Source organism: Fringilla coelebs (assembly GCF_963513975.1).
Source record: "Fringilla coelebs genome assembly, chromosome: 13".
NCBI classification, from domain to species: domain Eukaryota; kingdom Metazoa; phylum Chordata; class Aves; order Passeriformes; family Fringillidae; genus Fringilla; species Fringilla coelebs.
In genome coordinates this window covers 3,511,473-3,524,444 of record NC_140039.1, presented here as the reverse complement: position 1 = coordinate 3,524,444, position 12,972 = coordinate 3,511,473, and the positions used below count along the sequence as shown (strand labels likewise).

Below are 12,972 nucleotides of genomic sequence, written 5' to 3'. Positions count from 1 at the left end.
CAGCCAAGGTGATTTAGGGGAGAGTCCTATCAGCCTTGGCAAGAAGCTGACATTGCCTTGGACCTTAGTTTAATAATGCAATAAATCAGCCCAGTATCAAGAAATGCTGGGTGCAGTTCTGGGCCCTCAGTTTGGGAAGGACATTGGGACACTGAGCACATCCAGAGGAGGAAACGAGGCTGGAGAGGGGCTGGGAACACAAACCCTGAGAGGAACCCCTGAGGGAGCTGGGGGTGCTCAACCTGGAGAAAAGGAGGCTCAGGGGTGAGCTTATTGCTCTCTACAGCTCCTGAAGGGAGGTTAGACACAGGTGGGGTTGGGTTTTCTCCAGCACTGACAGAGCCAGAGGACACAATCTCAAGCTAGGTCAGGGAAGGGATAGGTTGGATATTAGGAAAAAGTTTTTCACCGAAAGAATAATAAAGCACTGGAATGCTCTTCCCAGGGAGGTGGTGGAATCACCATCTCTGGATGTGTTTTTTAAAGACTGGACACTCGGTGCTATAGCCTCATTGAGGTGTTAGGGCACAGGTTGGACTGGATGATCTTAGAGGTCTCTCTCTTCCAACCTCATTATTCTGTGATTCTGTGATTCTGGGATTCTGGGACTCTGTGAAATAGTGATCAACCCAATGCTGTGATTCAGAGCACTGCATCAGCCCAGGCAGCAGGGAATTCTCTGTTCCCGGTGCCATTCCCAGCGCAGGGAGGGCAGAGCTGGGGGTGGCTGGGCAGGGGCTGCGCCCTGCAGGGCACGGCGAGCTCGGCGGCGAAAATCCACCCTGGAAACTGCCAGCAGAGCGATCTGCAGGGCTCTTAGCGCAGCCCCGCGTCTCGAGGCGGGATTAGCTTTATTTGTACCGTTCCTGAGTGTTTGTTCAGCCTGGGAAAAGCCCCGCTGATGGACACGGTACAATGCTCAGCGCTGTACAGCTACAACACTGTTTTGCTCCTGCTATATTCCAGGACAATGCAGGTCTGTTCTGCGCACTTCACCATCTCTAGACTGGGTGATTTCAGCCTGGTGCTGTTGTACCGACACACAGATTCTCACACCGTGCCTCTCCCCGACACCAGTGCGACATCCCTGACTCCCTGGTGACCTCGAGGGTGGCAGCTCAGAGCCTGTCACCGGGGTGCTGCCCGCTCGTCTGCTGCCTCATCATCAGCAGGGACGTGCAGACATAGCTGAGAGTGTCTGCACAATTACTGATAGAAGGAACTGATAGAGAAAAGAAGCGTGGTGTGACTCATCCAGAGCTTGTCCTTCAGACAGCAAGTTCTGGCTGCAGCTTGGTCTGGGCTTATCAGGAACGGGAGCTGATAATGGGTGGAAGAAACAGGAGTGTGAGTGAGTTAATTGAGGGGCTGGCCATGGGTTCTCTCCAAGGCTGCACGCTGATAATGAAATGTGAGTGGCCTGTAGCTCCTCGTGTTTTGTCTGCTTCTCCCTGCAGGGAACATCTCATAGTAAATGTGTCTGCACAAAGAGAAAATCCAGATATAGCTAGCAGAGATAAACCTGCTTTCATTCAAGTGAGACTTGGTTTGGCCAATTTAGAAGGAATTTTGAATCAGAATGACATCTTTGATGCTGGGTCACTTTCATTTTGTTGCCAGGATTATTTTAATTTGGGTATTTCAATGGCAGAGCTCTGAGAATGAACCTGAAGTTACCAGAGCATCTCTGTACTTTGTGACAGGAACACATCAGGCCCCCCTGAGGTTTGGCTTCAACACTTTTTAGGCAAATCAACATCAAAACAAATTAAAAGTCCTGAGCTGGTGTATCGAGCACACCTCTGTAGGCAACAACTGTAAGAACACAAGCTGAGTGTTCTCATGTTTTGTGCAATAATTCCTGTCTAGCCCTGTAATTGCCTGCCCTTTGGCTCACCATAAAAAAACAGGAATGAGAGATAAAATACCTCCTAAGAAGGACATATCATTACAGCTTTTCATCAGGGAATTCCCTGATCTCTTGCTGGGAATCAGAATTCTCTGCTGAGAGTCAGGAGCCAAATTGTCTCGATCCTCTTTGTGTGACAGTGGCACCTCCCAGGGTAACCTCAAACAGGAGCAGGTGTGTCGTGGGTGAAGGTGTGACTCTGGGTTGGACAAGCAGGGCTCAGGCTGTAGAAAAAGAGATGCCAGGCCCCAAATAGTGAAAATGCTTTGTATTTTATTCAGGTGCTTTTGTTTTAGAGTTGCACAAGCCCGTCCTGCCGAGCTGGCTCTGAGCTGGATCAGCCTCACCCGGCGGGACAGCGGTGCCTCGTCCCGGCTGGCCGCCGAGCCACGGGCTTTGTCCCGGAGCCAAACGAGCAGAACATTGTCCCTGCGGCCACAGCGCTAATTAATCATCTCCGCCTGTGTCTCCTGCCGCTGCTCATGGAGGAGCTCATCGCTCACTCCAAAAGCTTCTCTCACTTTTGTCACGCTAAAGCCGCCAGCGGCGTGTGATTTGTCCCCGGGAGGGACAGCCCCGCATCCCGGCGAGGACAGCCCCGCATCCCGGCGGGGACATCACTGTACGCCGGGCGGGGACAGCTCCGCAGCGGAGCCGGGAGCACATTCCCGGTCCTTCCCTGCCGGGAGCATCCCTCGCTCGGGGCTGGCAGCCGGGACCGGGACACCGCGGTCCCACCTCTGCCAGGGCGGGACACCCGAGCGGGACCGGGCCCGCACGGCGGGGATGGAGCGGGACCGAAACCTCGCCTGGACCGGGGATGGCGCGGGACCGGGATGAAGCAGGACCGGAACGCCCCGGCAGGGACCGGATCTCCCTCTGGAGTAGGACGAAGCGGGACCGAACCTCCAAGCGAGATTGGAGAGGGACCAGGGATGGAGCGGAGCGGGACCCCCGGACGGGGCTGGGGCGGGACCGGAGATGGAATGGGACCGGAGATGGAGCGGGACCGAACCCCCTGGCGGGAAAGGAGCGGGACCGGTGGGCGGGGATGGAGCGGGGCGGGGATGGAGCTGAACGGGGAACGGAGCGGGACGGGGGATAGACTGGGACCGGGAATAGAGCCGGACCGATGGGCGGGGATGGAGCGGGGCGGGGGTGGAGCTGAACGGGGAACGGAGCGGGACGGGGGATAGACTGGGACCGGGAATAGAGCGGGACCGATGGGCGGGGATGGAGCGGGAGGGGGGGTGGAGCTGAACGGGGAACGGAGCGGGACGGGGGATAGACTGGGACCGGGAATAGAGCGGGACCGATGGGCGGGGATGGAGCGGGGCGGGGCGGGGCCCTGGGCGGGGCGGGGCGGGCTCGGGCGGGGCCGTTCCCGCGCGGGCTCAGTGCGCAGGCGCGGTGGCGGCGCGGCGGTGACGGTGACAGTGACGGTGCGTGGTGCGCGCGGGCGGCGGGCGGCGGGAACGGCCCGGCTCGGTCTGTCCGAACCCACCGGGACCGGACACTGCCCCTCAAACTCACCGGGACACCCCGGGACCGAACACTGCCCCTCAAACCCACCGGACACCCCGGGACCGCCCCGGGCCGGGTGCGGGTCTTGCATCAGGGTCCGGCCGTTCCGGCGGGGATCCGGGGCAGCCCTGAGGGGATCCCGGGGCAGCCCTGAGGGGATTCGGGTCAGCCCTGAGAGGGGATTCGGGTCAGCCCTGAGGGCATCCGAAGCAGCCTTAAGGGATCCGGGGCAGCCCTGGGGGGATCCCGGGGCAGCCCTGGGGGGATCCCGGGGCAGCCCTGGGGGGATCCCGGGGCAGCCCTGAGGGGATCCCGGGGCAGCCCTGAGGGGATTCGGGTCAGCCGTGTCTGGATCCCGGCGCAGCCCTGAGGGGATCGCTGCCCGCCGTCCCTCGGCACGGCGGATCCCGGTGTCAGGCGGAGAATCCAGCCAGGCCGCGGCTCTCCTGCAGGGACAGAGTCCCGGGATCGCCCGGCCGGCCCCGGTCCCGCACACACGGCCCCGCACACACGGCCCCGCAGTGCCACCCCGCGTTGGGAGCGCTGCCCCAGCCAACGCTCCTGGAGCTGACGCTGTTCGGAACGGCTCATATTTAAGCATTTGTATGGTTTCTGCTTTTGTGCTCATTGCTCTTCTTTGTTCCTGGATGTATTTTACTCCTTTGTTGCTGGAGTTTCCTTCATGAGCTTTGGGCTGAGGAGCAGCTCTGTCCCGCTGTGCAGGGGATTCCCCAGAGGCAGATCGGAGATCTCCAGCACATCCCTGCCTGTGTTTGTTTGGTGACAGAGTTGCAGAATTAAACCTGTGTTACCCTGCAGGATCCATTGAGAATGTGCTGCTGTAGGATACAGAAATTGCTGAAATACAGAAAAATGGGTGAACCTTAATTCCCGGGGATTAAATCTTTTCTTTCCGTTTCTTAGGAGGATAAATTAAGACATGGCAGAAGCAGTTTTTCACCCCCCAAAAAGGAAAAGAAAAGTTTTCGAGACCTACAAGGCTCCCTTTCCTGTGGATGTGGGGGGGAAGGATTTCAGACTCTGCCAGGCTGAGATCATTAACAACAATGTGATTGTGAGGAACCCTGAGGATATTGAACAGCTCTACAACAAGGTGCTGCACCCTGTTTGCACAATATTTGTAGTGTTTTAAATGCAGGTAAAACATAATACTGGTTCAAATCTGCTGCCTTTATCTTTCCTGCCCCTTCAACCTCCTGTGATTCTCCATATTTCCCTTCTCTCCTGAAATCAGTGCAAAGAAAATATATTCCGTATCAAATGTGAAAAGTCTTCCTTATCCAAGCAAATTGTGGAATGAAGTGACATTGTGAGCTAAGAAACAGCTGCAAAGCCTTTATGTTTATGTCTCCCTTCAACATTTCATGCAACTTTTTCAAAGCATTTTCTTGTTTCTAAAGCTCAGGGGGTTGAAATATTAATGTTTTATAAGTGCTTGTATAATTCTTTTAACTTCAGAGTGATTTATTCCTGTGTAAAACAAGCTGTGTTCAGTTTTTTTGTGCCTGAGTACCCTTCTAATGCAGTGGTATCTCCTTGGTTTCAGGTGTTGTTTTCAAACATTTGCTGGGAGGTTTTGGCTGACAAATATTTAGGATTCAGGAAAAAGAGCCAACACTCTCTAGGCTAAATGGGATTTAAACACTTGGTTAAATCAGGTGTTTAATACTGAACCAGCAGCTAAACAAGCTTTAGGCAGGGCTGAAATGCTGCAGGAGTTGAGCTGTTTGTTCCAGCTGGTCTCACCACTCCACCTTTTGTAAGTGGGGAGGAAGTTAATTTGTGTGCCATGGGATGATCCGGGGTTTGCTGTCCTTTGCAGGGCTATTTTGGCAAAGGGATCCTTTCCAGGAGCCGGCCAGTGTTCAGCATTTCAGATCCTCAGCTGGTGGCCAAGTGGAGAGGTGAGTGGGGGCTGTTTGTAGCTCAGCACTGCTCTGGTAGCTCTTCTCACCTTTCCTCACCCACTGAAGGTGTATTTTTATAAATTACATGCAGAAGAATAATTGCTGGATTGGATCAGGTGAAGGATATCTGTCTCTCCCCATCTCTCTGCCTAGGAAAAATCCAAGAGTTGAAATCCATGTGGATAATTCCTTAGTGCATTCTCCCAAACTTTCACTGAGGTGTTCCTTGGGAAGACTAAAGTGAAGGGATCATCCTGGGGCTTTTTCCCCCTAATTTTCCTTGGGTTTAATCTGCAGATTTTGGTGTCCCTGAAGTGATGAGGGAAGGATTGGTGGAGTTTTCAGTCTGCTTGGAGCTAGTCTGCTCTTGGCTGTTTATGTAAAAGCTCATTTTTTTACTCACCTCTCCCATAACAGCGAAGTCCCAGAGGCCATCACTGGATTTTCTCCTGTCTGGAGAAGAAAGTGTATTTAGTTCTCCTCTGTGCAGGCTGTTACCTTTGTACTTTCCTGGTTCTGCTGTGTCCCTGCTTGAAAAGTGGGACCAGAATGGCTTTGAGGACTGAAAACAGGGACAATTCCCAGGCTGCAGATCACCCCAGTGACCAAAATCCCACAAAACCATCTTTATATTGATGAAACAATGCATGGTTTTTCTTTACACAGGTGTTAACACAAACATGCCCATTATTACATCTCAAAAGTAAGTGGATTTGCTTTTTTCTTGGTGTTTTTAAGAAACAAACCACAACAATTTCTATTTCTCACACTGGGTTTCAGGCTGCTGGCTGTATAAATAATGAGGGTTGCTTGCTTCCATTTCTTTTCTCATTATTTCATTTATAAATCACTTTAGAAGAAGTAGAAATAGGGTAGGGGGTGATCCTCAGGGTGGTTGTTCATGTAAGCTTGTAGGTGTTGATTGCTGAATAGAAGCCAAGGCTGAGTGCATGCATAGAATGGGTAATTAATTAGTAACAGTTACAAGTATAATAAGCATTCTTCAGGTGAGGAGCAGGAAAAGAAGTTTCTGGGGCAGGCTATTTAAAATATCTCTTCCATTTCCATATTGGGTTTTTGTGGTGTAACTGAAGCAGCTCTTGAACTTTTACAATACTTTGATATTTTACCTTTTTTAAATCTCAGTTAACATAGGTACTTTGTACACCTGGCTAAACAGTGTTGGACCACATTTTTTTTTTTTTCTGCTTAAATAGTGTATAAACTGTTAAGCATGTGCAGGTGAGATACTCAGTTGGTTTTAATAGTATGATAACTAAAAAAATTCACTTAAATTTGAAAATTATGCTCCTGCAGCCCTCAATTTTAGGTAAGAAAAGCAGTAACCATATTGTTACTAATGCTGCTACAGTTACTGCTACTTGCAGATGCTGAGCATCAATGGAAGTGTGATTTTATTGGTGCACAAAATGCTCTGCCTCTGCAGAGACCTGCAAGTGCAAATTAAATGGTAATTGAATAATAGGACAGAGAGGAGTGTCCTTTATAAACAAAGAGCAGAGCTCTGAATTATCCAGCTTTATCAGGAGCCTGCAGGGAACTTGTGTTTGTGTTGACACATGGAATTTGCATTTAATGTCCTTGTTACCTGGGCTGAAATTGCTGCCTGAGGATTTTGTTCAGGGAAATAGGAAATGCTCTATAAGATTTTCACCTTCACAGAGTGAAGAGTCATGTTTCAATTGACTTATTGTTATTTTAATAACATTAAATGTTATTAACAATTAATTAATGTTATTTTCCAAGAGAAGGAACTGAAAAGGCACTAAAAACTCTGTCATGATTGAAAACTATTAGAAATAGTAGCTGCAAGTTGTAAATATCTCAGTGGTGGGATTGTTGTCATCTCTCAGGGATATAACTGAGGGGTTTGCTACAAAGGGTGGTTCCTGCTGGAGAATTTTCCACTGGTGTTCTGCTGTGCCACTGCTGTTTCCAGGGCAGTTAAAGCAGAGTTTTGCAGCTCCTGCTCTCAGTCCTTGTGTATAAGCTGAAATGTGAGGGCTCTTGTTCCATGTTTTAATCCTGCAATTCCAGTTCCAAATTTGTGGGGAATTCAGGCTTTAGGCTTTCATGGGAGAAGGGACTTTGTGCCTGGTGAAGCTGCTGCTCCTTGAACGTGCCCAGCAGCTTGGCAGGGCTCAGCAATGCTGTTTGCTGCCAGGGAAATTGAAAAGGCCAAAGAAAGGCACAGCAGGCAGCAGAATCCTGGTGTTCCTGAGGCTCCCTAAAACACCTGGAGCCCATTGCATCGATGCCATTGGTGCCCACAGCTGCTGGGGGTGTTTGTGCTGAACCTTCTGGGGTTTAAAGTGTTAATGAAAGGCTGCAATCCCTGGAATTGCTCATTTCTGTGTTCCCCAGGTACCAGCGCCGTGTGCAGTGGGCTCAGAGTGTGCTGCAGGAGCAGGGCCTGGACAGCTGCTCCATCAGCAGAATCCTGGAGAGTTACACCAAGCCCCTGGGGCTGCCCTTCTGCAGAGAGGATGGGGCTGCACAGACTGGGGACAGCTGCACCGCTGGGGGCCCAGGAAATGCAGAACTGTGCAGGAAACCTGCCGGCAAGGAGGGAGCCCAAAGGCCTGAGGGTCAGAACCAGTGCTCCAAGGAGGGAGGAGATGCAGCCCTGGATCCTGGGAGTGCCTCCAGGGACCCGGAACAGGGGCATCCCAGGGGAGTGGCTGAAGGGTCCTGCCACAGAGACCCTGCTGTGCTCTGGGGCTGCGAGGGAAAGCACAGCCCTGAGCAGAGGGCTTGGGAGGGCATGGACTCAAGGGAATGTGCTCCAGAATATGTGCTGGTGCAAGAGGAGGAAGGCAGCTCCTGTCCTGAAGATGACTCCACTCATGCACAGGAGAATGTAAGATAAATGATCTAATCTTTTAGACGAAGCTCCTTTCAGAATTCAGTATTTTTTCCAGTTCAACATTTTAATAATAGTCAATTTTTCTTGTAGCTTGTCAAGAAGGAAGTATTAGTATGCAGAAAAAACCCATTTAGGATTTTTGAGTACTTACAGCTCAGCTTGGAAGAGGTATGTGTCAAGCACAGTACAAGTTAATTTGCTTTTCATCTGAAGAAGTAAACCTTAATCTATGTTACACTGTCATTTAAAATATGTTTCTTAAATACAGGGCCCTGTGTCTCCTGGATTGCCTTAGTCATTAAACTTAGCTTTAATATGCTGTGCTAATTACATGAGCTGGTTAAAAAATAGAGTCCAATCCTATTTGCCTTAGGTGAGTAATCCCACTGACACAGAGACCAGTGACAGGACTTAAATATATAAAACATTCATATGAATCCTGTTTCAATTCTGCTGCTTCTCATTATATTTACATGTCAGTTTTAACACCATGCCTTCAACAGGGATGACACTGTAGAAAATTAATTATTGAAGCCTTTGTTCTTGCAAGGCTAAACTGCCTCTGTTTGTTTTTTCAGGCTTTTTTCTTGGTGTATGCTCTGGGATGTTTAAGTATTTATTATGGTGAGGTAAGAGACTGGATTAATTTTGGATTACTGGGGATGCTTTTTCTCTGGATATGGTTTGGTCTGAATCTTCACCTGTATGGCAGTGATTTGTGCTGTTAATTCTGGAGGAGGAAATACCAAACAGGAATTGGGAAGATTTTCTTACAAGTAATGGTATTTCTGTTTAGGAAATACAAGTCTGAAAGCTTTAAGTTTACCAAGACCAATATAATTAAGCACTGTCTATCTGCAGAGAAAGGATTTTTTTGTAACTTAGGCAGGAAATACAGGAGAAATGATATGGTAAATAATCACACCCAAGATGGCAAAATTCTTTGGAGTTTCTGTCAAGCCATTATTAATGTAATGCCATAATAATGCAAACCTATGCTTTCAGATGAAGATTTATCAGCCCTTCCTTTAACAGGGGTGTTATGGGACTGATTGTGAACTGCCTAAAAGAGCCACTAAGGGGAGCAGCAGGTTCCTGCCTTGAATTCAGGGGTTCTGTTTTACTGTCTGCAGTTCCTGCTCTGTGGCCGTGCTCTTTGGTGTTTGGCTGCTGTGGTGTTTGGTGTTTGTGGTGCTGTGCAGCAGAGCATGGCTGCTTTATCTCAGTGCACTGACCTTGCTGTGTGGTTTGCAGGAGCCCCTGAGCATCGTGAAGCTGTGGGAGGTGTTCAGTGAGGTGAAGCCTGATTTCAAAACCACCTACATGGCCTACCACTACTTCAGGGGCAAAGGCTGGGTCCCCAAGGTGGGGCTGAAGTATGGCACGGATCTCTGTGAGTACCTCCCCAAAAATGGGATCATTTCCTGCCCACCCCTCCTCTAGGCAAGGCAGAGCTCCAGAGAGGAGTTCAGTGAGGAGCTGCAGGACTGGAGCAGCCTTTGCTGCTTGCAGCTGGCAGAGGACATTTGGGTTAGCAGTGAAGTTGGGATGTGAGTGGAAAGGAACATCCCATATCCAGGAGGTGAAGAGACAGCTTGGAAGGTCTGGTTTGCCTCATGAGGTTCATAATTCCTACAGGATTGCACTGAAATTCCCTTCCCAGCTTTCTCTGTCCTCTCCTAAACACATCTGCTGCAGTGTTAACATAACAGTCTCTAGAACAGCAGGTTTGAGTCCAGATCCCAATCCACAATAAAGTTCCTGCACCTCATTCATCCCATTTCAGAGAAGCTGGACTTGTGCTGAGCTCACTGCTAGGACTGTTTCTTTGTGTGGGCTTTTGGGGGAGCTAGAGAATGGACTTGGCTTTTTTGTGTTATCGGTTGGAGGTTTAATATCACAGAAGTAATTAGTGGTGTCCTTGCTAAGGAGCTCAAGAGCTCCGTTTGGCTATGTCAACATGAGCAGTGCAGCAATGCCTGTTATTACAGGAGAGCGTGCACTCAAGTCAGGTGGTTTTGGATGTGTGCAGCCCAGCAGGTGTTCTAATGCTGCTGGAGTGGTGACACAGCTGGGGGCTGTGCTGAGCAAGTCCTTTAGGTCAGGGTGTAGCTCTGGCTGAATTCATCATCCCTGCCAGAAAATGCCATCCTTAACTCTTTCCTACAACAATTGCAATTCCTCTGGTTCCTCTGCCTTACCTTTGACCTGCCCTGCCCTGAGTCACTCTGCTGCTCTTCCCTCTCTCCACTTGCTGGGACAGCCTAACTCTGAGCAAAATTCAGAAGAGCTGAAGTTTTTTTCTCGTGTAATTAAAATTTACAGAACATTTGACAATATTGATGGGCCCTGGTGTTAAACCCATTTTAACTCTGATCTGACTGAGGTGTTTCTCTTTCATTTCAGTGCTGTATCGGAAAGGGCCCCCGTTCTACCATGCCAGGTTTGACACTCCTGTTTCTGGCTCATTTCTTTAAGTTAAATTGCACTCACTCCAATTTAGCATCTTCACTGGTTCTCCACATATTCATCATTCAAAATATGTCGTGTTCACACAGAGAATGTGAAAATCCTTCCAGCAGAAGAGCTAAATGACACCATTTCTTTGAATATAAATAACAGGAATTCAAAATCACAAGCTGCAGGGGATTTAGTACTCATGATGATGGGCTCAGGAAAATAATAGGATTTTGTAATACTGACTTAGAAAAACGTAGTCTGGGTATTTTATGTAATTTGGGAGAACTTTTAAAGGATGATAGTTGTCTTTATTTTGTTGGATAGTCAAGTTGAACTCCTAGGTAATAAATTGGTCATAAATGTCAGCTTGGCATTAACAAGGAGAATGCTTCAAACATCAGAAGGGGGGGGAGGGAAGGCACCACTGGGCACACCCACAACTTCAGTATTTCTTATTTTCCTTATGGAAAGATTCAACTTCACAGCTTGCAATCTGGCAGATTGTTTAATGCCAGTTTTTAGCCCCTAGTTCTTAAGTTGTCCTCAGAAAATGCCAATTTCCTTTCTGTGACTTGTCCTGCCTGCTGTGTTTTCCAGTTACTCTGTCATTGCTGAGTTGGTGGATGATAACTTTGAAGGTTCCCTTCGCAGACCCCTCAGCTGGATGTCCCTGTCTGGGCTGAACAGAACAAATGCAAATGCTTCCAAGGTACAAATCTGGGGTAAAACCAGCTTTGGGATGATAAAGTTTGGCTCCAAAGGGCAGGGACTTGGAGTGAGGCTGGGAAGAGAATCCTCCTGCTGAACAATATGTTGCTCTGCCAGTGGGAGAGAAGTTTCCTTTGTCAATATCCAGGTGAATCCTGGGAGAATTATTGTTAAATAATAATAATTATGAAAGTTTTAGGGATGTTTTAGGTTTGTTAGGAGTTTTTGGAATGTTAGAAGCTGTGTAAGGAACAGCAAGACCTGAGGGACCCTTGTTTCCTGATTGCCACCTCTGTTTTTAAAGCCCTTTCCATCTCCCAGGATTTTCCTTTGAGCAGTGAGACCAGAATTCCCCTGAAATTTTCAGTGTGAGCTCCATGGTGCTTCCATAATCCACTGAATTTCCTGGCTGCCCACAGGAGCTCATGCTGTGCTACTTGATCAGACCTTCTGACATGACTGCAGAGGAGATGGCAACCCCAGAGTGCATGAAGAGAATCAAGGTTCAGGTGAGTGGTTCCTGCCTTTTTACAGCTCCTTGGGAGAACTGTGCTTTCTTCTTTGCCCTGGTTTGGGTTTTGCACATGTGGCTGCAATAAAATTAAATCCCTTCATGCCCCAAGTCATGCAAAGTGCTTTGCAGGATCTCTGTAAGCTTAACATCTCCTGTCTGAATGGGAATGTTGCTGAGACTGTGCATGTAAGCATTTAGGGATTCCTAAAAACCTGTGGAGATGGCAGGGCTAAGGTAAGGTCAGAAATAAAAGGGGGAAAGTGTGTGTGAGTTCAGCTCTCTTCAGGAGCAAACAGAGTCATCTACTAGAACACCTCAGTGGCCACATAATACACATCAGTTTCACAGACCTAGTCCCCATCCCTCACTGATTTCCTGTAGCTTTTGGGGTTTTTTTCCTTCATAATTGCTGGGTTTTATTTCAGGAGCTGATCGTGTCTCGTTGGGTTTCCTCCCGTGAGCGCAGCGAGCCCGATGAATTTTAACTGACTGCACAAGAAAGCCTCACTTGTTAAAAACCACTTCTTGTTGTTTTTCACCTGATGGTGTGATGAACTGTTGGCCCAGAACATTTTCTACCAACATAGAAATGGTGTGTATAAATGCTGTTTAAAATGAGGTGTATCATGTTTACTGGAGAGAATGTTTTACTGAAAAATAGAAGTGAACAGATGAAAAGCTGTGTCCCAACTCAAAATATAAAAGATAAGAAGGTGCATGTTTGAGAGGTGGTTACACTGCAGTCATTAGGAACAGTATTTCTGACATTATGGCAGCACAAACCTGACTTCAGTCTTGGTGAATTCAGATTTGGATTTGGGGAGAGGTTTGGGTGTTGCAGTTGGGACCCTGGAACTTACTTCTACAATCACAGCTCAGAATTGAGGAACTCTTCTCAGAATTTAAATTTATTCTGGGGCCTGGGCACCTTTCCCCATCTGGGTGGGAAGTGTTTCTTTCCCTGGGATTTGCAGCTTCACATTCAGGTATCTGAACTCCACCTCGGCTTCTTTCCTTTTTCCTGCAGTTCAGAGTGGAAAAA

The 12,972-nt window shown here is 48.6% G+C and overlaps 1 protein-coding gene across 2 annotated transcripts; it reads left to right on the top strand.

Moving 5' to 3' along the window:
* Positions 1-3,313: 3,313 nt before the first annotated feature.
* TSEN2 (tRNA splicing endonuclease subunit 2) lies at positions 3,314-12,819 on the top strand. 2 transcript variants are annotated; one of them, XM_084214735.1, is made up of 12 exons: positions 3,314-3,351; positions 4,358-4,547; positions 5,277-5,358; positions 6,028-6,064; positions 7,747-8,242; positions 8,339-8,416; positions 8,827-8,877; positions 9,503-9,641; positions 10,655-10,691; positions 11,306-11,417; positions 11,836-11,925; positions 12,356-12,817. In XM_084214735.1, the coding sequence occupies exons 2-12, from the start codon at positions 4,374-4,376 to the stop codon at positions 12,413-12,415; spliced, it is 1,356 nt and encodes a 451-aa protein (XP_084070861.1). In that variant the 5' UTR covers positions 3,314-3,351; positions 4,358-4,373; the 3' UTR covers positions 12,416-12,817. The 2 variants fall into 2 exon arrangements, with proteins under 2 accessions (XP_084070861.1, XP_084070862.1); XM_084214736.1 differs by lacking the exon at positions 3,314-3,351 and adding an exon at positions 3,650-3,770 and having other exon boundaries at positions 12,356-12,819.
* The last annotated feature ends 153 nt before the right edge of the window (positions 12,820-12,972 follow it).

What these genes read in the sequence shown, in the direction of transcription:
- TSEN2 (XM_084214736.1), top strand. Translation starts at nt 4,374, where the DNA reads ATGGCAGAAGCAGTTTTTCACCCCCCAAAAAGGAAAAGAAAAGTTTTC. An exon ending in CCCATTATTACATCTCAAAA is followed by an intron (nt 6,065 to 7,746) that starts GTAAGTGGATTT and finishes TGTGTTCCCCAG; the next exon opens with GTACCAGCGCCGTGTGCAGT. An exon ending in CAAATGCAAATGCTTCCAAG is followed by an intron (nt 11,418 to 11,835) that starts GTACAAATCTGG and finishes GGCTGCCCACAG; the next exon opens with GAGCTCATGCTGTGCTACTT.